This window comes from Heloderma suspectum, chromosome 13 (assembly GCF_057233095.1).
Source record: "Heloderma suspectum isolate Gila_16-S chromosome 13, 16-S_ref, whole genome shotgun sequence".
Taxonomy (NCBI): Eukaryota; Metazoa; Chordata; class Lepidosauria; order Squamata; family Helodermatidae; genus Heloderma; species Heloderma suspectum.
In genome coordinates, this window is record NC_139470.1 from 30,740,648 (window position 1) to 30,766,483 (window position 25,836).

The following is a 25,836-nucleotide window of genomic DNA, read 5'->3' on the forward strand; positions in this document are numbered from 1 at the left end:
AAGTCCTTTCCAAAGGGAGCTGCCAGTGGCCATAGGGCCAGCTGACCGACTAAGACCCAGTCCAGATGCTAGGACAGAAATACATGCCCCAAATCTCTTTAAGCGGCTCAGGCAGCCCTGCTCCCTCAAGGCTTTGCCAAGGTATTTCATTTTTACCAACCACCTGGCAGATCAGTCTTCATCTCCTAATCAAGGCAGACACCCAGTGCTGTCCTGAGGAGAGCGGATCCTTGGACAGAAGGGGCATTGCCATCCTGCCTCCGTTTGGAAATGGCTCCCTGAGCATGTTACTCTCTTGCTTTCCAGAATGTCCTGAGCTGGCTCAAAAGGAACAAAGCACCACCTGCACCAGCCTTCCCCAAACTGGTGCCCTCCAGATGTGTTGGACTGCAACTCCTATCATTCCCAGCCAGCATGGCTGAAGGCTGCCTTCAGTTGAAGGCTGCACTGGAGAAAGGAGGATCGTGCTCCCCGGAGGCATCCTATAGCATTGTCTGCCTTGTCCAGGGGTGAGGCTGCAGCGCCAGCTCATGCTGCCCGTAGGCTCCTAAGAGCACCTCTGGATGGGATCATGGCATCTTCTCACCCCTCACTCTCAAGACACTTCTAAAGCCTCAGGACAGATTACAAACTTTAGCTGATTAATTATCTGCTTCTTAATAGACGGATAAAGTAAGAATCCAGAGTAGGGGATGAAAAGTGAGACAGCGGGGGCACTGACAATTACCTCCAGGGCAACTTGTGGTGGTGGCCAGGACACTCTTTAAAAATGTCAGATGTGCCTGCAGGCCCAAAAAGGTTGACTGTCCCTGGATTAAATTGCCTATCACAAGAACCTTTTTAATAGGCGCCTTTTTTCCAGCAAGAATGTAAGAAGAGCCATGCTGGATTAGACCAAAGGCTTTTCTAAATCCAGCTTTCTGTTTCCACAGCTGAACTATGCGCTGTGTGAAGAAGGACTTTTGTCTTTTCTGAATCTCCCACTGTTCAGTTTCATTGGAGGACCCCATTGAGTCCTAGTATTATAAGAGAGGGAGAGAAACGTCCCTCCACTTTCTCCACACCATGCATAATTTTGTACACCTCTATCATATCTCCCCGTATCCACCTTTTTTTTCTAAGCTAAACAGCCCTGAGCACTGTAATCTTTCTCATAGGAGTTGCTCTAGCCCCTTTAACATTTTGGTTCTCCTTTTCTGAACCTTTCCCAGCTCATATATTGAAGGAAGTGTAAGATAAATTCCATTTTTGTAATCGGAAGCCACTGCCATACGTTGTTAACGATAACAGGTCGCTGCCCAAAAACAACATCCATGTAGTGTCTTGATTAGGACCAACTGGAGAATCACGACATGGCAGCCAAATGTTTGGGTTCACCAGAACACTTCTTCAGGCTAAGATGCTAGTTCTATTGAACTCCAAAGTTTGCTCACAGCTTAATGATATTTCTGTTGGTCCTAATGAAGGCATTGCATGTCTGTCACTTGTTAAGAAACGGCCATCTTCAATATGTTGTTTTTTGGAGCCTCTGACACTAACGCACCAGAACCAATATAGCTTTGGGAAATAGACAAGTGTGTACTTAACTCTCTGTCCTGCTAATTATAATTGTACATCCACACATCCCAATCAACTAAACTTTTCCGCATCTCCCATGTTTATCAGTGGAAGGGAGAAGGTGCTATTGGATTTTCTGCCTCAGGCACCAAAACGTCAGTGGCATCTAGGCCTGATTCAGCACCTTGATAACAGGCAAACCACCAACCAGCACTAGAAAAAAGTTTCCCTCCTTGTCTGTTTGATCCAGCTCTTTCTAGCTTTGAGGCCAGGAATGCTGGCCATGGCGGCATCCGATTTGGTTACTAGCTAATTAGGAAGCGAGCTCCGCAGTATCCCAGCCAGCCACGGCTGTGCCCCTGAGCTGGAGGGGCCTCCGCAGCCTCTTGGGGTCAGGCGTAATTTTGTCTTAGGTCAGACCTGGAACTCTCCTCCTAGCAAATGGCATTTGTGGCAAGATGGAACCATTTTCCCTGCACGGAAGGGATTGAGGGCATCAGATTCATTTCACTGATGAGAAACAGGACCCCCCCCGCCCGCCCCAGGAAACACACTGGAGGCAAAGGTCAACGTCTTCCATGAGGGGCAGCAGGGCGAGGCGGAGGAGGCCACAGCTTGGACGGTGGAAGTGCCCAAGTACAAAGTTCGCTTCTGTTTCCTCCAAATACAGAACCAGCCACTACAGGCCTGAGACGGGGGAGCAGGTAGAGTCAGCCCTAGTTAAGCACAGAAGGGTCGCCACCCGGAACCGGCTCAACAGTCCATCTGACTCAATTGCTGAGCCCATCGCTCAGGAAGAGTGTGTGTTGCAGAACCACTGTCCCATGTTTGATCTGTAATACCTCCAGCTAAAAGGATCTCTGGGAGCAGCACAACCCCAAAACACCCCTCTGCTTATGCCAGAGCCCCTGGAGAGTGGCTCCAGTCACAGCAGACCAACCCTCCCCAACCTTCCAGACACGTTGGACTGCAGTTCACATCATCCCCAGCCAAGTTCTCCTGCACAAGCCCTGCTAAAGTAAATTATTCTGTTCTGGCATCTCAATAAGGCCCGCATAGGTGAATTCCCCAGGGGATGGTTAATCAGCAAGAGGGGAAATGGGAGTTTCCCAACAGAGTCACCAAATTAGTCCCCCAGTTCTTTGTGCGGTCCCACGATGACTGCAACAATGCAGACATGAGAATGCCTGCAGCGTGGCCTCTCCACCCAGCTGAGGAACTGAGGCTGGGAGCAGAATGCAGCAGAAATCATGTTATGATTGATTTTATTTATTTATTTATTTATTTATTTATTTTAATGTATAAATCGCTTCACCCACAAGGGACTCCAGGGTGCTGTACATAACACTATAAAAAGTCAAATGCAATATAATAACAATGATAACAAGATTACAAGATAAGAGACATAAAAAATATTCAAGCAGCAGACTGCTAAAAATGGATGAATCAATTTTAAAAATTAAAATCGCTGAGCAAAAAGGAACGTTTTGATTTGGTACCAAAGTGAAAGCAAGATCAGGATTAACACACGTGGCACTTGACAGGGCAACGGTCAAAAATACAGGCCTCTGCCCCAAGAAGCTTACATGGGAAAGAGGTGGAAAAACATTGCACAGGTAGAATGGACTGCACCACTTCAGACTGGAGATAAGGGGTCACCTTTTCTTTGATGCTCCCCTACACTGAAAACAAACAAACTTCTCTCATAAGGAGAAGATGGGCACAGCAGAGAGGGGGCAGGCCTTAGAACCCTTATGTCCACCTTTCCCCAACCTGGTGCACTCCAGACGTGTTGGACTGCAACTCCCAGGATTCCCCAGCCAGTGCAATTGTTTGTTTGAATTTGCAGGGATGTTTAGGTGTTTTGCATGGGGAAGAGTTTAAAAACAGCACCCACCACCCACCGCCACCTGCAGGCTGATGCCCTGGAGTCCATTCTGCTGCAGCACACAGAGCTCCATTCCCCAGCTGGGAGCCCAACATGGCTAGAGCCCCATCTCTTCGTGATCGATTTTGTACACCAGCTTTCAGCAGCGGCCTTTGGATCTCCTGCCTGCTGGGCCTGACACGTCTGGCCAACTCCCAAGCTTGTGTATTGCCATTTGGTGCGGGAAACTCAGAGCAGGGGGCTTCACTGATGCAAGAAGGCTGGCCTGGGAACTCAGAGGAGAGCGAGCAAGAAAGCGAGGCTGGAGTGGCAGGGATTTGAATGGGAACAAGCCAGTCTGGTGAATAACAGCTTTTATTCCGGCCTGGAGAAGCCTTTGTCAGCCCAGCACACAGGAGGCACAAAAGCCCCCACTTGAATTCATTGAGTTTTAATTGGTTCTCAGGTGGGGGAGGAGATGGGGCTTGGTGCAATGAGGCAATCCTTAAAGAGATATGAACACATGCATGTGCACCCCAAAGACCTGGGCCTCTTGAGCTCTCTCCTTCTAAGCAGAAAGAAAGGCAGGCAGGCAGACAGACTAGGAGGATGAGGGTGGGAAGCACACACAAGATGGCCAACTTTTGAACTGGCCCTTGAAGTTGTGACTTTGCCAGTAGCTCTGTCTGCAGACATTAGCACAGCCTTCGCCAACCTGGTCTTGCCAGACGTTTGGGACTACAACTCCCATCATCCTTGACTGTCAGCCATGCTGGCTGGAGGGGATGGGAGTTGTCATCCCAAACATCTGGAGGGTACTAAGCTGCATTTATTTTGTGGATGACAATGTTATCTCCATGCTGTGAAAAGGTTCTCCTCCTGTTTTCTGCAGATCAAACTTCTGTGCCTTTAGCAGAAATGTTGCCAAGTTTTTTTTTTTCTCTCAGCTCCTCAGCTGCATGAGATATTCAGCTGGCATTTAGCATTTAAAGCCATAGGAGTCCTGGTGGAAAATAACGGGCAACACTAATTCAGAGAGGAAGCTAAATGAAACAGAGAAGTCACGGAGATAAGTTTACTTCAAAGTTTACCTTGTCTGAATGTTGACTTCAGAGGTGTCATCTCTTGCCACTCATCGCTTTATTTACAAACAGACTCTCTTCACCCACAGTAAAAGGCTTTCTTATTCTAGGGTGACCAGATGCGAACAAGAACCATTCGTGCTATTCTATCATACTTGCCACTTTAGTTCTAAGTATTCTACACACCATACCTTGTTGAAATGTTTACAACAGCCTTTCCCAACCTGGTGCCCTCTTGATGTGTTGGACTACAACTCCCAGCACCCCCAAGCTGGCCTTACAACAACCTTGTAAGGTAGGTCAATATCATGGGCCCCACACTGCAGATGGGCAGACAGGTCTGAGGCTGAGAGAGAGAGCAAGGGTCTTGCCTAAGGTCACCTCCTGAGTTTGTGACTCTGCTGTCCGCCTTTGCATGTGAGCGACATGTTCTTCAAAACCCGTCCTGTTTGGTCAGCCCCCTGCCTCAGCTTCCAGTCCACTGCAAGGTAGTGTTGTAATGGGCCGGGCCAGACCTGTCCCTCTAGTTTCTGTTAGATGATACAACCAGAGTCAGTGCTGGTGTGAAGACACAAGCTCTTGCACAGCAGGCTGTGTCCTGATAGGAGTGCCAAGTTCCACCCACTCTTCAGGCGGAGAAACACATCTCTCCTGGCCAACGTGACCCAGCCAAGACTGAAGGGATCTTCTATAGTCTGCTTAATCCCCATCTGTTTCGCGGATGTTTTCTTAGGTTGCTCTGGAGATCACAGAAATGGCCCTCATGGCATCTGTGTCCATGATTTAGTGCTGCCAGCCACTAGGTCGTCCTGTGCGCCACGTAATTCCAGTTTAAAGGGGTACTTTCTGCGCAGAATAGTCCAGTGTGTGCAAGTACAAGGAGGCAGCCATTCTGAGTCCCTTAACAGGAGCAGGAGACACGTCCAGCAAAATGTTCTTCAAATACACAGGAGCTGGACAGGATTGGGAAGGGCGTGGAATCTGTTCAGCAGAAATAAGGAAGCATGTGATTGCCAACAACTTACCTTTCCTCTTCTTTGTTCTTTACTGCCCGTACACTTGGGATGGGGGGAGAAATTCATTGGAAATTTTTATTTTGTGCTTTTGAATAAATACACAAAGTAAAATTCAATTATCCTTCAGAATGTGCATTTCTCCAAATTTTGCAACTGAGTCCTCCAATCAAAAAGTAGGCTGGGGTTGGGAAACTCTATGCCAAGGGGGAGCTCAAGCACTGGCAGTGAAAATGGTAGGCCATGGGGAAGGAGGAAAGGAAATGACATAGGGCTGAACCAGTTACAATTACCTCGCTTCAGAGCAAGGGGAACACAAAGGACCTTGTTTCCTGGTTGGTCACAGATAATCATAAGAACATAAGAGGAGCCCTGCTGGATCAGACCAAGGGTCCATCTAGTCCAGCATTCTGTTCACACAGTGGCCAACCAGCTGTCGACTGGGAACCCCAAGTAGGGCATGAGTGCAACAGCACCCTCCTGCCCATGTTCCCCAGCAACTGGTGTACAGAGGCTCACTGCCTCTGGTACTGGAGGTAGCACATAGCCATCAGGACTAGTTGCCACTGATAGCCTTTTCCTCCAGGAATTTGTCCAACCCCCTTTTAAAGCCAGCCAAATTGGTGGCCATCGCTACATCCTGTGGTAGTGAATTCCATAGTTTAACTATGCGCTGTGTGAAGTACTTCCTTTTATTTGTCCTGAATCGCCCACCAATCAGCTTCATGGGAGGACCCCACATTCTAGTATTTTGAGAGAGGGAGAAAAATGTCTCCCTATCCACTTTCTCCACACCATGCATACTGTTGTTTTTGCTCCACCATGTCTCCCCTTACCCTCCTTTTTTCCAAGCTAAGCAACCCCAGCTGTTGTAACCTGCTCTCAGAGGGGAGATGCTCCAGCTCTTTGATCATTTTAGTTGCCCTTTTCTGCACTTTTTCCAGCTCTACAATATCTTTTTTTAGGTGTGGTGACCAGAACTGTACACAGTATTCCAAGTGTGGTCGCACCATGGATTTGTATAGGGGCAGTATGATTTTGGCAGTTTTATTCTCAGTCCCTTTTCTAATTATGCCTAACATGGAGTTTGCCTTTTTTTAGAGTCGCTGCACACTGGGTTGACATCTTCACTGAGCTGTCCTCCACAACCCCAAGATCTCTTTCCTGGTCGGCCACCACTAGCTCAGATCCCATCAGGCTATTCTTGAAGTTGGGATTTTTTGCCCCAACGTGCATCACTTTACACTCGCTTACACTGAACCGCATTTGCCATTTAGATGCCCATTCTCCCAGTTTGGAGAGATCCTTCTGGAGCTCTTCACAATCCCTTTTTGTTTTAACCACCCCAAATAATTTGGTGTCTTCCGCAAACTTGGCCACTTCACTGCTCACTCCTAATTCCGGATCATTTATGAACAAGTTCAAAAGCATTGGTCCTAATACAGATCCCTGTGGGACCCCACTGTTTACCTCCCTCCATTGGGAGAATTTGCCATTTATTCCTCCTCCCTGCTTTCTGTTCTTTAACCAGTTACTGATCCATAAGAGGACCTCTCCTCTTATTCCATGACTGCTAAGTTTGCTCAGGAGTCTTTGGTGAGGGACGTTGTCAAAAGCCTTTTGGAAGGCCAAGTAAAGAATGTCTATCAGATCACCCCAGTTTACATGTTTACTGACACTCTCAAATAACTCTAAAAGGTTAGGGAGACAGGACTTACCTTTGCAGAAGCCATGTTGATTCTTTGTCAGCAGGGCTTGTCCTTCTATATGCTTACTAATTTGATCTTTAATAATGCCTTCAACCAATTTACCTGGAACAGACGTTAAGCCTGTGATTTCCCGGATCCCCCCTGGATCCCTTTTTGAAAATTGGTGTTACATTGGCCATCTTCCAGTCCTCTGGTATAGAGGCCGATCCTAGGGACATGTTGCATATTTTGGTTAGAAGATCAGCAACTTCATATCTGAGTTCTTTGAGAACTCTAGGATGGATACTATCTGGGCCCGGTTATTTATTTGCTTTCAACTTATCAATAAGGTTGAGAATTTCATCTTTTGTCACCACTATTTGCTTCAGTTCCTCAGACTCCCTTCCTGAAAACATCAGGAAGGTATCTGTCCTATATCTTCTGCAGTGAAGATGGACAAAAAGAATTCATTCAGCTTCTCTGTGATCTCCTTGTCCTCCTTCAGTACTCCTTTAACTCCATTGTCATAGGAAAGATATGATGGGCCTAGACTACCCACAGGCCTCCAGGTTTTGGTTACAATTCAAAATGGGGAAAATGCCTCAACCAGATTATTGATAACGGGATGTACCACATTTTCAGTAAACATCTAAAAGAAAGGCCTTTGGATGGGCCATGATGGGGTGACCAATTGGATATTAGAGACCCCAAAGCCACCACAGTTTTGCACAAAAATAGTTGTTAAAACAGAGAGCCTTAAAATGGGGCTTCTCCTTCGACCATGACCACATTGAGGAAAACAGCAAACACAGAGAGAGGCAATGAGGCTTGGGGAAAGGAGGGGAGGGGAGGAGGTCTAGCTAAGAAGTTACCCAAAAAGTTTTAAAAGGTGGCTAAATGGTTGTGCTTAGCTCAAGGCCTTTGCTAATGTTCTACATTTCTGTTCTACATTTCTTGCTTGACCACTGTCACTGGACTCTGAACCAACAACTCATGCGGTGGCTGCATGTCCCCCTGCAAGGCAGCAAGAACGGATGTTGGGAGCCGACAGTTACACTGCTTCATATATGGAACCAGGGTGTCAAGCTTTCTCTGTGGGTGTACAAGGCAAAACAGATCTCTCTTTAGAACAAACAAGGCATCAACGTGGTTCAAGAAAAGGAATGGGGGATTCTGGGCCTGGAAAAGTGGTACCAGAGCAGAGAAGGATAGTGGTAGGAAAGGATCACAAGGAACTATCTTGGAGACCAAGCAAACTCCCAAGTTAATCTCTGAGCTGAGCTAAAACTCACAAATGTGTTGGGTGCCCAGGCAAAATGAAAGAATAGCAGGTGCCCAAACTCAAGGGCAATAATAGGCTTGAGTACAAAGGGCACACGGGATTCAGTGGCTCTGAGGCTGGACCCAAGATGGGACAGAACAAAACTTGAATTCTGAGGACTGAGAAGGAACCTCGGGGAGGCTCCTGGCAACTTGACTGAGTTGAAGCTAGCAGGCTCTACACTGCTATGCTATGGAAGATGGGGGTGTAGAGGTATGCAAAGCAAGACGTATCACGAGGGGTGCCCAGGTAGTGCTGCTGATCTGTCTGGTGGGTGGAAATGCTTCAGGACTGTGCCATATTTCCTGCTAATCTACAGATAAAATTTGGGGAAAGTGCAGGCATTCTTTGGCACCAGGAATCTCTCCCTTGGCTCCAGCTCTCAACAGTTTTAGTTTGCAGAGCAAATTGCTGTTTGGTTTGGAGGAGACATTAATACATTTAAGACATAATAGTATGCATGTTTAGACCGAAAAAAGTCATGCGACTCCTAGCATTCCCCAGACAGCATGACTGGCTGGGGAATGGTGGGAGTTGTAGGACTTGTTCCTGCCTAAACATGCATAGGATTGCACCCTTAAAGGTTTTATTTCTCAGGGGGCTATATCCTCTTAAACTCAACTGGCACCCCCAAAATTGTAGTTACATCTCCTGTGGGGTTTTTTTTCAGATAAGGAGCTCAGAACACAACAAGATGGCCTAGAGCTTACACTCCATTTGAAAAAGTATTACTTTCCCGGGCACAAAAAGGCTTATTGCCTTAAAATATATGAAATCTTAATGGTATAATGGTGGGAAAGGGAATTAAATACAATTGTATCAGATGACCAATGGAAATGGATGTTTGCAATAACAATGGATGACCAATGTAATGGATGACCAAATTGTAATGGATGACCAATGGAAATATGTTTGTAATAATTCTGCTAGATTTGTGTTAGATGTCAACTCTAAGGAAACATTCTGTTAAATTATTTATATGTGGCACCTCACTCCGGTTAAAATATCCAGAATGCTTCAAACTGCTGTGGTTTTAGAAGAGGAAGGGGCACATTTACCCATATTGTTTGATTTGTACCCCACCTATCTACCAAGAAAAATGGCAGTCAAGGCAGCTATTATAAATATGAAAGAATATTAGAAGGTGATAATTAAATGTGTTAAGGATGCCTGAATTACAACTAACCCCTAAAACAATACTTTTGTGATATAGTAAGGGTCAGGTAGCAAAAGACTATATTGCAATGGTAACATATGCTTATGTTGGCAAAAGCCTGGAAAACAGCTAATATTCCTTCTCTCCATCAAGGGAAACAGAAGGTATGGAATCTCATGCTTATGAATAAAATCACTAGTTATACATTGTTATTGGACAGAAAGATAAAATCTATCCAGACTTTCAAAAAATTAGGCACCTTTTATTAATTATTGTAATCAACAAAGTTCTGATTAACTTGTATCTTTGGATAAGCTGTATATATCAAATCGCAGCAAATATATGTGGTTCAAACTGTACCCCACCCACCCAAAAACGGGAGGATCAGGCCATATTTCCTGCCATGGCCCTAGACTCAGCAGTTTACCTTTGTGAGTTAGCCAGCTGGGCACTGACTTAGTAGTCAGGTAAGTACTGGCATGTTTGTGCCTTTCCATGGGAGCAGCTCCTTTTAATTTAAGCAATGGAGGATGTGCACAGACAATTATATATTCTGACCCTGCCACAACCATCTGGGGCATTCTTCTTGTTCCTGGAAACCTTTCAAGCATCTAGCTTTGCTGCCTTTTCCGGAACAAAATGGATTCTTGAGCCATTCTTGAGCCACTGTGTCAGGGTAATGTCAGTGAAAATACACTGTGCAACGGCCAGAGTGTCTGAACTCCTCTATAACAGCTTGCAGGCTAAAAACGGGTTCTCTTGTTTCATGGCACATGGGTGTGAGTTCTCATTGCAGGGCTACATACCTGCCTTGCAAGTGCCCTTAAGTTTAAGAATGTCAAAGCTGGACGCACAGGAGCAATGTGCTTAGCGGTGGTAGTGAAGAGCAAGAGCTAGTTTAGCATAGTGAATAAGAGCATGAGTGATGAAGCAGGAAACACACACGCACACGTGCCCGCACATTGACATCTCACTTCAGACATGAACTCACTGGAGGTCTTAGGCAGCCCTCCCCAAACTGGTTCCCTCCAGATGTGTTGGACCACAACCCCATCATCCCTGGCGGTGGGAATTTGCATAAACACTAATCCTGAAGTGGGGAAACATGCTTTGTCTCTAGATGGCAGATGCAGATGTTGTAGCATGGCACCATCCTAGAAGAGGGATTCTGTCCTGCGTTAGAGAGTAGCAGGGGCCCTTCTAAGATCAGCCCCCCCCCCCCGAGGCAAGGTGAATTCCCTGCTCAGGCGGCAGATCAGGAGGGGGCGCAGATTGCACTCCTTTGCCGGGAGAGACCCTAAGAGCCCTGCCACCGCCACCGCCCTGGCCTTGCTCACCTGCTGCAGCAAATGCCATAGTGGGAGAGTGGCCTGCAGGGCTCCTTGGAGCAGCCCACCCCCATCTGCCACTCTAAATACTCTGCCAGGGTAAGATGGGGGCCTGCTCCAAGGAGAGGCTGACCACCCGATCTCTCGCTTTGGGAAAGTCCTCAAAGAGGTAGTCGGGCTCTCTGGAGACAGAGCGCTGTGTCTTGAGGGGTCCTCAAAGTCCCCAGGGCCACTTCACAAGGCCTCCCTTTGAGGAAAGACCCCTCGAAGTGCAGCACTTGGGCTTGGACAGCTCTCCGGAGAGGCTGCCTACCCAATCTCTCATTCTGGGGCAGTGGTGGGGGGGTAATAATGGTGAGCAGGCAGGCGGCAGCAGCAGAGAGAGGCGAGGCAGCACACAGCCGTGCCTCAGGTGGCGGGACATCTTGTGCCACTGCTGCCTAAAATGCCTCCTGTCAGCTGCAGTTTTAAGAAGAATTTATACTAAAAATAACATTTTTAAAGTGTTTCCCAACTAATTGGAAGGAGGGCTATAAAAAAGCGTTTTAATCATGTTATCTAACCAGTTTACCTGATTGAAGGCTGCAGCCCTACTCAACACACTATTGCAGGGTGGGGAAAACTGCAGCCCCCCAGATGTTGTTGGACTCCAATTCCCATTAGCCTCAGCCAGCATGGCCAGTGGTCAAGGATGATGGGGGTTGTAGTTGGACATAATCAGGAGGGCCGCAGCTTCCCCACCCCCGCCTTATGTAAACATGAGCAGCATATCTACATCAAACTTAGATTTGTTAATAGTCATCCCATCTCCACAGGGAGCAAGAAGTCTCTGACAGAAGATAAGGGTTTCAGAGAATTGGTAGCAGCATCACCAAACTACAATTCCCTGGAGTCTTTGGAGAAAGTAGTGAAATATAAAATGGATCTACATTTGTAGTGTAGATGTGCCCAAAGAACTGTTAGTATTCTAACAGCGAAATGGAAACTCTCCATAATATGGGGACAATAATACCAGCCTGGTTTATGGAGTTGTTGTAAGAAGGATTGCCAACTTTTTATTGGCTCTTCCTCCCATGCCTGTTACAACAGCTCAATCAATAGATATTTGCTGCTTAGTGTTTCTCTGTCCCATGCTAACCTTCACACACTGATTTCTGCAGAATGTACAGAGGTGCTATCAAAGTTACAAGAACAAGCCAGGTCGTGTTGTTTCCGGATCAGTTGGCAATCCTAGTTGTCAGGCTAGGGGATCCCCTCTTGCCTCAGGGATCTTGCCTCTGTTATTCATGCTCTGGTGACATCCAGGCTGGACTACTGTAACGTGCTGTAAGTGGGGCTGCCTTTAAAGATGATTCAGAAACGTCAGCTAGTGAAGAATACAGCTGCCCGTATATTGGCGAGGGCTGGGCAAGCTGCTCCTATGACACCAGTACTGGGCCAGTTTAAAATGCTGGTTTTAACCTTTAAAGCAGGGCTGGGCAACACACAGCCCATGGCCACATGCAGCCCCCTGTGGTCTCAAATGAAGCTTACCCACTCGGCTTTAAAGCCTTAAATGGTTTGGGACCAAGTTACTTGTAGGACCACCTTCTCCTGTACCAACCTGCCTGCAGCCAACGGTGGTTAGTTGGTGAGACAAAGGCAGAGGGCCTTCTCAGTGGTGGCCCCGCCACTCAGGAACCAGCTTCCATCAGGGGCTCATCGGGCCTCTTCTTTTCAGGTCTTCAGGAAGGCTCTGAAGACCCACCTATTTTCACTGGTCCTACCTTAAGTGCTGTTGACTGCAGAGTCTGTGGACTACAGATTGTATTGGTAATATCTGTTTCAATAGAATTCTTATTGAATATTCATTTATTGATTCCTGTATTGTATTTGTTTTGCATTTTTGTACTGTTTTTATCTTGTACAGTGCCTTGAGAGGGTTCTATCCTTAAAGGTGGCTTTATTTAAAAAAAAAAAATACTGAAATAATATATATGAAGTACTTAGGAAACGTGCTAAATATATTAAGCTTATGATTGCTTTATTTGTCTCTGTTGCTTTGCCAAGGCATCTGCTTCAAAGCAGATGAAGCTTCCTTATGTTTAAAAGTTTCCTTACTTTTAGAGCAACTTCCATTGTCTGTTTATCATCTCTGGAAAGTAGCAGGCTGAGGCAGGCATGGGGGAGGCAACAGGTACGGTGTTTCTTTAAAGAGGTCATTTCCACTGTCCTGGCAGCAGGAATTAGCCTTCCAAAGAAAGAGCGGAGACTGGAAATGGGATTGAGCAAGTCCTGGGCTCAGGATGAAGCTGGATCTGCAAGGATTGTGATGCTAATCACCAGAGATCTGCACTTGCAGCACCCTTCAGTTGCACAGGGCACGGAAGGGAGGCAGAGCAAGCGAGGACAACCACTACCACGTGCCTGCTGTCTCCCCTCCTGTGCTCTTCCAGAGCATCATGTACTCCGCTGAGAGCTGCACTTTTTAGCTTGTGAACTCAGAAGCTCGTTCACGATGTGTGCTTGTTCAGTTCGGCTGGTCCTGCTAACAGTGGGGAGACAGGTTTCAGCATGCTGTGCTTTACCTGTGGTCCACTGTGGTTTAAACCAAATTTACAAAGCAAGTGAGAAGTGCATATTCAGGATCTCAAGGGATCTGTGGTAAGTGATCCGGAGAGTGCACCATCCTTCCCCAACTTGGCACCCCCCAGATACGTTGACTGCAACTCCCATAATACTCAGCCTGGCTGGGGATTATGGGAACTCTAGCCAACACATCTGGAGGGCGCCAGGTTGGGGAAGGATGGTCTGCACTCTTGCTTAATAACGTAAGCAAGAAATCAAGCAGGCATGACATGTGGCCGACCAGAAATGTCACTGACATTTTTTTATGGTCAAAGGCGCTACGCTGTCAATAAGCGCATCACAAACAGAAATGAGCAGGAAACGCCATCTTCCTTGGCATGCTGATGCTGTAGTGGAGGCCCCTTCACCTGTCGATTTCTGCCTGTTAAAAGGATGGAGCCCCTATTCATTAAAAAGGTGGCCACTGAAGCCGAAATGGGTTTTGTTCCCCAGAATTCTCCTCTGAAAATGATATTCCCCAGATATTCTCTGAATAGTCAAATAATTGCTAAACCTAACATTTTAAATCCTTTGTAATTTGATTTCAATATCTGATCATTGATACATGACAGTATTTTTTTTTAATTATCTGACAGTATTTGGCTGTTGACATGTAATGGTAGTGTCTTATGTTTTGTAACTGACAGCAGATATATCTGATGGCTGCCAAAACACACGAGACAAATGTAAACCTCACATATTTTAATGCTGAGGCAACATTTCCCATTCAAAATGTTAAATTCAAATTTGGAATCTGAAACTTGCTTTCAAAATTTCAATAACAAGATTGGAAATTTTGGCAAATGGTGTATATTTGTTTCTGTGCTGGCAGCAACATTATCCATTCTTTATCTGTTTTTTGCTTTATCTAAAAGCAAAAACACTGCCTGCCCCCCAGCACAGCTGCTGTGATGGTGAACAAAAGAAAGATTGCAACACATTTTGCACATGGGGAAAGTGGTCTATACAAGAAATGATAGCAACCAGTCCTCTCGACCACATTGTGCCAGTGGCATGGCCAACCGGATGGACTCATTGGTGGGAAATCAACCAGCCGCTCGCTCAGCATCTTACAGCCCTGTGATCCCCTGGCTTTTGGCTACCATTGTGGTGAGAGTTAACAGTCTCTAACCAAGTAATCCTGTGCTCATGTTGCACTGGCTGAGGGCCATAGGATTTGGCAACCCAGGATGCTGGGGTAACGTATGATATGCTACTGCCATGACAGATATTTGACCACAGTAAAAAGGTGGTCATGACATTAAAATGTGAACATTTAGTGGGGAGGTGTATCATTTATTTGCTGATTAAATAGTGGGATCCAATTAGTGGGGTCCTTCGAGGGTATAATAACATTCCCTACCCCACCTCACCCCACTCCACCCCATACCCTTTGCAGTATAGATAAATCCAGTTCAGATTCAGATACAAAAGTTTAGGGCATTATCACAAATGACATAAAGAACCCATTTTCATGTTGGAAATTAAACCGAGGAGGGCAGGCAACCGATTGGGGATGCCATTAGAGGCAGCATTATGAGAGGTCGTAATGATGGGCTTCACACGGAGCTCTTATCCTGCTATTGAGATTGGTTACTCGTGGAAGTTTGTGGGTCCTTTAGACAACATCAGCCTCCAGGGCATCTCCCACACTAAATGACCTTTATTCCATTTTTTAAAAGATCGGAGAAGATGAGCTGTCAAATTACAGCGCTTGAGTTCCAGTTGAGTTCCCTGTGAAAAGAGGAAAACCCGCCATAAGAGGAGCTTGACCACAGCACCATCTAGCGGCTGTATAATGAAACATATTGAAGACTCGGATGAGGGGGGAAAAGGTGAAGGAAGCACATGTAAAGGGAGTCTGCCGTGATCTTGCATTTAAAATGGAAGCAGAAAGCCCTGTTTTAAATGCAGGATTTGGGGCTGGTGTAGAGATGCTTGATATCTCTAAATACCTTCAATTAACATCAAACTGTATTTTTCCTCCGCCAGATGTTGGGGAATAAGGTCATAGCACTGGCTATCTCCAAGTCCTCCTTGCTCATCAACTCCCTACAAGTAATGGGGATAGGAATTCTTGCCCATGCCCTATCATCCCCTGCCAAAGGAAGTGTGGTGGGTGGCTACTAGGAAGAGGGCCTTTTCTGCTGTGGCACCCCAGCTGTGGAATGAGCTCTCTAGAGAGGTTCGCCTGGCACTTGTACTCCACTCATCATCACGTGAAGACCTTTTTATTTTCCCAGCATTTTAGCACTCTAGACTTGTAACTCTGCTGTTTTAAATCTGTATTTTAAATCTCTGCATTGCTGCTAGATTTTATTCTGGTTGTACTTTTATATTGTAGTTTAAGATTTCATATTTTATATTGGTTTATGCTGTGCTTTGTGGTTTTAATTTTTGTGAATTGCCCAGAGAGCTTTGGCTATTGGACCGTATAGAAACGAAAAGAATAAATAAATAAGGGAGAAATCTTATCTGGATCGACGGTCACCTCCAACCCCAGGGGCAGCTGCCTATCCAGCGCAGGGCGGGAGGAGTAGTGAGGAGCGGATCTCCTCCTTGTTCCCCCCGCCCTGCTTTCGTGGCTAGACAGCCGATTTTGGCTGTCTTGCCGTGGGACCTTGGAGCGTGTGAAGCAGCGGCCGGACCAGCATTTCTGACCTCCCCAGCCCGGCCCACCCTTGGGAACGCTCTGTTTTCGCCGCTCTGTGCTGCTCTTACAAGCACGGAGCGCAGGGCTGCTCCGCACTGCCTATGAGGTGGCGTGGGAGGGTGGAGGTCGGTTCTCTGGGAGCCGACCTTGGAGTGTGGGCTCCGCAGTCGGTTCCGGGAACCGACCTGTCCTATGGATGTCCTGCCACTGACTAGCGGCCATAAGAATGTGCCCTACATCTCTTTCTGGCTTCTCTCCTCATGGAGCTGGCTCCTTGGAAACCCCTTGGGTGAAGGTCTCCTTAGTCTTACTTAGTCTTTGGTCCATGATGTCCTATTTATTATTTTATTTATTACATTTATATCCCGCCTTTTTTCCTCCTTAAGGAACCCAAGGCAGCTTACACAACGATCCTCCTCCTCCATTTTATCCTCACAACAACAACCCTGTGAGGTGGGTTGGGCTGAGAGTCTGTGACTGGCCCAAAATCACCCAGTGGGCTTCCATGGCCGAGTGGGGACTAGAACCCGGATCTCCCGACTCCTACAGAGAACCAGGCCCAGAGGGGGTCTCTGCTCCCCCTTCTTGCTAAGGGCAGTGGTGAACCCAGGCAAGGATGAAGACAAGGACAGAGTGCCAGAAAAAATATTGTATGGCATAGCTACAAAACCTCAGGCCTCGGGGACAAGCCCAACTCACTTGGAGTCGGCCTCAGGGACTCTCCAGAAGACAAAGTCACAAAAGAAACAGCGGCACCCACCGAATTCCCAACGTGTTTCGACGCTTGGTCTTTGTCAAGGGGAAAACTCCTGGAGATTCCTTTGGAGAATCCCCTCTCCCTCGCTGCTTTCAAAGGAGACTCCAAGACTTCCTTGGAAGAAGCGAGGGAGAGGGGATCCTCCAAAAGAATCTCCAGGAGTTTTCCCCTTGACAAAGACCAAGCGTCGAAACACGTTGGGAATTCGATGGGTGCCGCTGTTTCTTTTGTGACTTCGGTTTCCAGCCTTACAGCAGCTTTTTCTGGTCCCCAGTGGCACTGCTACTCTCCAGCGGGCCCAAACTCCTTTCCCCCGACCACCCATCATCTGGCACCTCCCCAGCTTTGTGCAGTTTCCCCCCCATTCTCAAAGGCTGAAATGCCTCTCTGGTGTCTTAGTTACTGGAAGTAAGCGCTTTAAGCTAGACTGGGGTGGTCTTTTTGGTTCCACGCCTCTTGTCTTCGGCCCTGCTCACCATTGGAATGCAGCCCCCTAAAGTTCCACCCAAATGGAATGCAGCCCTTGTGCTGGAAGAGGTTCAACACTTCACTCTCTTTCATTTCTTATCCAGGGTAGTCATTTACATATTGCCAGAAAAGAGGAAAGGCATCGCCAAAACAGAGGACAAAAGAGGATGTGCATAAAATCTACATGTGCTAATTTATATGTATAGATGCATATTTGGAAATAATGAATATAATTTAAATAGACATACAACGCACCTCACAGCAGACTGTGAGCAGGTGCGCCTCAAGGCGGAGGGTCCTGACAGTCAGAAGTCACCATGCAGTTCTTCTGTCTTTTCTTCTTCTTTAACAGATATTCTGTGGTAAGAAAAAAGACTAAAGAAGTGCAGGGTAAACATGGGAGGGCTGAGAACGGAAGACTATGATGCCTGAACCTCCTTGTAAGGTCCCATGAGTAAGGTAGGGCAATTCCACATAAAGTGTGCAATCCTGTGCATGTTTAGGCAGAAAAAAGTCCTACAGATCCCACCCACCCATGGCTGGCTGGGGAATGCTGGGAGTTGTAGAACTTTTTTCTGCCTAAACATGCACAGGATCGCACCTTAAAAGACTGATCTGGAAGCACCCCAGAACCCATGTTCCTGCTCAGTCTGCCCCCCAGATGTTAGCTGTGGGTGGGCCACTCAAGACCCCTGCTCTGCTCCCCTTTCTTAGATTCAACCTGGACTTGGACAGAACAGCCCTTCAAATAGAGGACACCCTCAAGCAAGAGACGGTCATAGAATCATAGAATAGGAGGGTTGGAAGGGGCCTGTAAGACCATCGAGTCCAACCCCCTGCTCAATGCAGGAATCCAAGTCAGAGCATCCCTGACAGTTGGCTGTACAGCTTCATCTCGAATGCCTCCCTCTGTCAGCCCTTCAAAGAGAGGACTCTTGTCTGTAACGCAGGACACATGGTCTTACCCTATTCTTACTGGGCTGGTCCATACAGGAGGGACAGACAAATTGGATGTCCTTGACGTTTGGACACCAAATGCCATAGTGAGTGTGAATGCAGGGAACTGAATATTGGGCTTGGACCAGGCAGACCTGGATTCAAATCCTCACTTGGGCCAGTCACGTCACTGACTTGCAGCCCAGTACTAATCCACCGCTTGCTTGCTTGCTTGCTTTGCTTGATTTACTTAAAACATGTGTATACCGGTCCACATCTAAATGGATTCCACAGTAGTGAAGAACAAGAGATAAAATGAACAAAAGGTAAGAAGACTGAAGCATGATATTAAAATTATTCTTTAAAAAACAGTGCCAATAAAACCAAGGCTGGTCAACCAAGGAAGGCTTCCCGGAAAAGAGTTGTTTTCAGGAGGCACCAAAAACAACCCAATGTTGGTTCCTGCCTGACCTCCAGAGGCAGGGAGTTCCATAGGACGGGAGCCACCACACTGAAGGCTCTTCTCCTGATGGGCTCCAATTGGGCCACAGGTCCACGTGGAACCACCAGGAGCAAACCCTCCAATGACCTCAGCCACTGGGCAGGCTGCTAAGGGAGAAGGCGCTGGCTCCGGTACCCTGGTCCCAAGTTGTTTAGGGCTTTGTACACTAGTACCAGAACCTTAAACCTGGCCCGGTGGCGCATAGGCAGCCAGTGTAGCTCCCTCAGGAAGAGTGAGATAAGCATGTGGCTAATAAAAATACTACCTGACCCAGTTCCCAACACGGCATCACAACCGGAGGGGCCAAGGCAGGCCTAGGCAGAGAAAGCCGAGGGGGCGGGTGAGCCTTTGCGTCCTCCCTTCTACGTGAACGGCCCCATCTCCTCCAGTGCGGAAAAGTGCGGTGCCGCCCTTGGGGTTGCTGTTGCGGGGAGGGCCCAGCCTGCCTCCCGGCCCCGGCCCCGGCCCCGGGCGGCCCCAGCCCCACTGGCAGAGATGCCCGCGGCTGCGGCCCCTCTTCCAGCAGGCCTCGCGGAACGCCTGCGCGGCCTCCCCCTGCACGGCTGGCTAAGGGCGCGATCCCGTGCGTGCTTAGGCGCAGCAAGAAGCCCTGCAGCCCGCAGCGTTCCCAGACAGCCACGTGTGGCACTCGTGGGCCTTTTCGCTGTCTCAGCATGCCCGGGATGGCGTCCTTCGCGGGACCCGAAACGTCCGTCCGTTCGTACGTGGCGGTCGCCGCTTGATGCTGGCGCGCCTCCGCAGGCAGCAGAACGAGGGGTGCGGCGAGGGCGAGCGGGCGGGGGCTCCGGGGCAGCGCCGCTTTTGCCTGCTCCTTGCGCGGGCCCGACCAGCACGCCCGGGGGAAGGTGGCCGGCCGCTCCTGCTGCGCTTGCACGCGTGAACCCGGCCGGCGGAGCCAGGGCAGCCGATGCTGCGGGGATTCTGGGAGAGCCGGCCGGCCGGCACCCCCCGCCCCCGCCAGAGCTGTCCCGCGCCAGCTCCGCCTGAAAGACCTCCCGGCGGAGGGAGGGCGGGCTCCGTCTGCCCCCGGCCCGGCCCCGCGGCCAGAGCGCCGGAGGGCCGCCTCGGGAGAAGCCTGCCCTCGCGGAGCTATTCAAGCCAAGCGCAGCCTGGCAACCGGGAGGCGACAATGGGCGCCCAGGAGGGGGAATGTTTCCGCATGCCTGATCAATGGGAGCGGGCGAGACAGCCGAGCAAACAGGGGCTGGGAAAGAGACCCGGAGGAGAAAGGGACCCTTCTTCCCTCCCGGCGCAACGCCCGTCATTTATCACCGCGCTTTGTGGAGCCGGTGACAACAGAGGCCCCCGCGGGGGCACTCGGGGGAGCTCGGCTGGCGCGGGGCCCCCCGCCCCGCCCCGCCCCGCCCCGCCGAGGCGCTGCCCTTTCTCGTCTTCTGCCGCCTCCGGGAGGGGGGCGCGCCCCCAGCCCCACCTGCGCCCGGCCAGGCCTCCCGTGGCGGCGCGGCCCGAAGGACGCCGCTCTCCCCGGGCAGATAAAGGAGCAGCGGCCCCGCCCCGCCCTGCCCCCCGCGGCGCCCCTTGGCTGCCGACCCGAGGAGGAAGAAACTAACTTTCGGGCTTAAAATGGCAGCCGCGCCTGGCGAGGGCTCCGCGCATCGCCGCAGCCTGCTACGCGGCGGCGAGGGCAGGCGATGTCAGCCTCCCGCAGCCTGGCGGGCCACCCCTCCTATCATCCCCAGCCGGCGCGGCCGCAGCCGGGCCTGGCGTGGGGCAAAGCGCGGAGCGGCCCCCCAGGCCCCAGACTTGGGGCGCCACGAGGGGCAGCGGAGCGAGCGGCCGCCCGCGCGGCCTGGGGGCGCCGTCTGTCCCCGTGGCTGGAGGCAGACCGCAGCTCTCGCGGGGGAAGGAAGGCTCCGCGTGTTGCGGCATTGTTGCAAATATTCGCCGAGGCCGCCGGACCAAAGCTCGTGCGCGCGCCGGCCGTGGGAAGCGGAGCCTTCCCGCCCCTCCCTCCGCTCTCTTCGCGGCCGCGGGGCGGCGAGGCAGCCGGAGCGCCTCTTGCGCGGGGCCCCTCGCCGCCCGCCTGCCGGGGGCGCCCTGGATCCCTGCTCGCCGCAGCAGGGGGCCGGCGAGGAGCAGGCCCCGAGGGCTGGCCGGGCCAGGAGGAGCCGCGCGGCCCTGCGAAAGGGGCACGCAGGCGCCAGAGGTGGGCGGCGCTGCCGACCCGCGGAGCCTCTGGCCCTTGCTGCCGCCGCTGCCCGTGTGGCCTCCCCGCGCGCGCGCCGCAGCCAGGGTGCGAAGGCAGCAGTGGCCTTCATCGGCCTTCTCCCCCCCCCCCCCGGCAGGTGTACAAGTGGGGCCGAGCGGGAGAAGGCAAGTAAGTGAACAGGCAGTGAAAACTGCTGTGGGCTCAGGTGGGGGGGCAATGATGGCGTCTTGCTCAAGCCCCCCCCCCAACCTGGAGCCAGTGCGGCGCAAGATCTGCAGATCATACCTTGGCAACCGCTGCATTGGACACGATGCACCCAGAGGTTCTCCTGCGCAAGGCTCAGCGCTGCTGCGCCAGACCGAACAGCGGTGCACCTGAGGGCGCCTAGCGGCAGGCCTCCGCAAGAGAGACACACTGGTGTGCGGTCCGGAAGAGGCAGGAGCCACTTTCTGGGGCAGCGAAGAGTGATCCGAGGGGACTGGGCCGGGCCGGGCCAGAGGGGGGCCCCGCAGGTGGCCTGCCACGCTCCCCTGGTGGCAGCTGGCAGCAGCAGCCCTGCTGGGAGCCAACGCCCACGTTCCCCACAAGGCAGCTGAGCCTCACTGGGGACAGGGTGGGAAAGTGAAACGGCTGTCCTGGCTGGGAATAATGGGAGCTGCCGTCCAGCAGGGCACCAGGCCCAAGTCTGCGGGGCTGCCCATCCTGGGCTGCCCCATCCAAGTCGAGTTTAGAGATGAAGAACCCCGAGAGAGCGGAGCAGGGGCCTGGGAGCGGCCCGCCCTGCTAGCGGCCCCAGACAGCAGACGGAGCAGGAAGCACACAAGTCACTACAGTGAGATGGGCTGTATGTCTGCTTCAGTTACAGCGATTATTTCTACATTTCCATCTATGCGCATTAATCAGCATATGCCAAATTCATGCCGATTGTGTCCTCTTTGGGGGCAGTGCGTTTCCATTTCTGGACAATGTGTGGGCGGCCACCGTATCAGAGAGAGGGAGCAGGAGACTAAGTGGCAGCATCTCCACCACAGAGGGGAGTTATTCAGACTGAGGAGCAAGCCCTGAGCATGGGGCTTTATAGAATCCGGTGGGCAGGGATTGGCCCTTGGGCACAGGTGGGCTGGTACTGCAGCCCAGACAGTGCCCGTGCATTGCAAATCTCAGTCTGTCAGGCTTGCAGTGGAACCAGAGTGCTGTTGCCCGGGGCCGGCCCTACCACTGGGCAGAATGAGGTGGCCACCTTGGGCAGCTGATTTTGGGTGCCATGAAAGGGCAGTAAGTGGCTGATTGTGTGATATCTTATTATTGCATTTTTAGTGGCAGGGAGGGGTACAGGTGCTTGTGGGGTTTTCTGCCTTAGGGGACAAAATAACGCCATGACTGAAGGGGGTTGGGGCACCATTTGCTGCCCTGCCGCAAGCTGTAAAGTGTCCTAGGCCAGCCCTGCTGTTATTTATTTATTTATTTATTTATATTATTGCATTTGCCCGTGTGGTGTAGTGGCTAGAGTGTTGGACTAGGAGCTGGGAGATCCGGGTTCTAGTCCCCACTTGGCCATGGAAGCTCACTGGGTGACTTTGGGCCAGTCAACTCTCAGCCCAACCCACCTCACAGGGTGGTTGTTGTGAGGATAAAATGGAGGAGGAGGAAGATTATGTATGCTGTCTTGGGTTCCTTAAGGAGGAAAAAAGGCGCGATATAAATGTAATACATAAATACATAATTTGTATCCCACCTTTTCCCCCTCTTGCAAGGAACCCAAGACACAGTGTACATGATCCTCTTGCTGCTCTCCATTTTTATCCTCACAACAACCCTGTGAGGCAGTTTCGGCCAAGAGTCAGTGACCTGCCCAAAGTGAGCTTCATGGCCCAGGGTAGAGTAGAACCCAGATCTCCTGAGTCCCAGCCCAGCACTCTAAACAGACTCTCACAGGCGTCAAGGCACGGGAGCCTGACTGGCCATGGCGGGAGTTGTAGTCTAGCATATTTGGAGGGCACCAGGTTGAGCAATTCTGGTGTAAACAGATCTGGGGAAAGTCTCAGCAGCAAGGGACAAAGTGGCGTTTGGATGCAACTGAACATGCCTGTGTTTCTAAATGCATCCCCCCCCCCCCGCCGCCGCCCCATCCCCCCGCACAGCCTGCCACAAGATGTAGCATTAGCGAGCTGAAGTGGAGCGGAGTCTCTCGCCAAATATGCAAAGGAGCTATCTCGTAGTTGGCTTGGAATAAAAGCTTTCAAAGTAATAATTTCATTCTTTTATCCCTGGAAGCGTTAAATACAGATCCCAAACAATACCACCTCCGTGCGCCACGTCAAAGGCCTTGAAAAGTTCTAATTGATAATAAATAATTCTGTTTCTTGCCCAGTCCAAAATTTGCTGAAATCTTGGGCTGGGATCCAAGCAAATGCTTAAAAAAAACAATTTTCAACAGGAGGGGGGCAATTACCCAGACGAAAATTACAGCGCTTCTTAACTTCCTTTCTGGCCTCCAGGATCTCCATGTTATGGCTTTGTAGCTCCTAAGCTGGTAGATCTTAGACACCATTCGGGGTGGCAGAACAGGAGACAGACCCATTATGGGCACAGGCCTTTGGGAAGGGCCTCTGAAGTCTGCAAGGCCTGCACAAACTGTATGAGAGGTGGACCACTCAGGGTAGGTTCCAGATATTTGGGAACCAGGGATGGAAAAACCAAAAGACATCATCCTCTTCCACTAATTAGGTTCTGGTTGTTCAGATAGATTGCACCTGCTGTCCAATTAACAGCAACTGGCCAGAGTCTTCTCCCCTGCTTGTGGTATGCCATGCTTGAATGTGCTTTCTTGTGTTAGGTTGCAGCCAACCTAACACAAGAAAGCCAACCACAAACTGTAACTGTGCTGCCCCTTCTGACCGAGCTGATACCTGGGTTTTTCTTTACCCCTCCCTTTTTGAAAACATGCCAAACTGGAGTGGGGTAATAAAACATGAATAGTCATACATTATTTGAATCAGGGCTCCAATCTTTAATCAATAGATTACTCAATTAAAACCCTTTTAAATTGATTTAAAAGACATCTTTGATTAATCAGTCTGCACATGTAAAAAAATAATGTTTAAATGTAAGTACCTATAGAAATGGCAGGCATAAGGAGCCATCTTAGCAGAAGCACTCTCTCGTCTAAGTCTCATGGGAGAGAAAAAAGCCTTGCCCAAGATGGCACCTGCTGCCACATAGCTATGCACCAGCTGAAAACAAAGCATGTATGCTTTTCTTCCTTAAAACTAGTTTTTTTCTTCCATCCACTTTCCCCAACCTGGTGCACCACAAAGGTGTTGGATGACAAAGCAATGCCCTTGGGTTGGACCCCAGTGCATCGCCTCACCTGTCAGGCTCATAGGGACTGTGAGTGGTTATCACACCATCTAGAGCTGGACCAGAGGTAGGCAACATGGCACCTGTGGGCACCAGTGTGCCCTCAGACACCTTTCTTGGCGCCCACCGAGGCGCCGTGCCCTTCCTACTTTACATTTTATTTTAAACTAGCGAACTTCGCACAGGTGGGAAGAGCCCTTACGTTGATACACTGAAGCCTTCGAGCAACCTTACACAGGTGTCAGAGTTGGACACATTGTGCCTGCCCATCCAAGTGAAGCCACGCCCACTGACACCCCTAGGCACGGTCCCCGCCATGGGGCACCCATAGCTGCCTGAGGGAGGGCCGTGTCCCTGAGGGGGCTGCCCCGCAGCAGGGGGAGGGCCAGGGGTGCAACTGTGACGCTCAGCCTACGAATCTGTTGCGGCTTCGAACTGTCTGGAGGGCAAAGCCGTGTGCCAGTTAGTGGCATCTGCCGCTAGCGGCTGAAAGTGTAAGTGCAGGCTTCCTCCACATGGACACATGTATGTTAATTAAAATTAATGTGTTTTTAAAACAAAATGACCCTGAAGGGCACATTCCCAGGGTCCCCTTAGTATACATGCCAGGGTACATGCTGTATCTTGTGCTTGTAACTGTTGCGAACCGCCCAGAGAGCTTGGGCTGTTGGGCGGTATAGAAATGAAATGAAAGCTTTCGTGGTATTGGAGCTGTGGCAATGAGGGACAGATGCACAGAGACACATCCTCTTTTATGATTATAGGTAATCATGTGGCTGAAATGTATGGCTAAAATTTGCTCGCTGCAGTCTTGAATCATTACACCAAGTTTGGTTGAAATGGATCGAATGGTACTGAAGCTGTAAATCTCTAAAAATGTTGATTGGCCATCATTTTGTTTCAAGATGGCGGACCAAATTTTCACTATGCCTAAAACCATCCCAGATAGAGGTAGAACAAATCCTAGAAGTTTCATAACCATCTTCAAACAATATAGTTTTCGAGTCCCATTGAGGATATGCAAACGCTTCCCTTTATATATATATAAAAAAAAAAGAGAAGAAGATAACACAATTTTGCTTTTATTGCTTCAGAGGAAAGTGAGGGCCTCCAGCTTTGCCCAGCTTCTTTTCCCATTCGTACCTCTAGGCCACACGTGGAGCTCAGAGATGTTCTTAGGGAAGGAAGATGGCAGGTGGCTGCAGGCTAATGTTTTCCTCTGCAGCCCATCCAGCCACCAAGAAAAAGGAGGAAAAAGAGGAAAGGAGACTCCTGTCACTTCTGTCTGGTAAGAAATAACTCTCATGGCAGCCATTTTGTGGTGGTGCCCAGGACAGTTTCCCAAATTGC

General features: G+C 49.9%; 1 protein-coding gene across 1 annotated transcript; it reads right to left on the minus strand.

Moving 5' to 3' along the window:
- Positions 1-14,307: 14,307 nt before the first annotated feature.
- On the minus strand, positions 14,308-20,221 carry LOC146336297 (uncharacterized). Its single transcript, XM_084819276.1, has 4 exons — positions 20,120-20,221; positions 19,201-20,031; positions 17,753-17,854; positions 14,308-15,353 (listed from the first exon to the last, which is right to left on the minus strand). Exons 1-3 carry the CDS (start codon positions 20,219-20,221, stop codon positions 17,843-17,845), a joined length of 945 nt encoding a protein of 314 aa, XP_084675402.1. The 3' UTR covers positions 14,308-15,353; positions 17,753-17,842.
- Between the last annotated feature and the right edge of the window lie 5,615 nt (positions 20,222-25,836).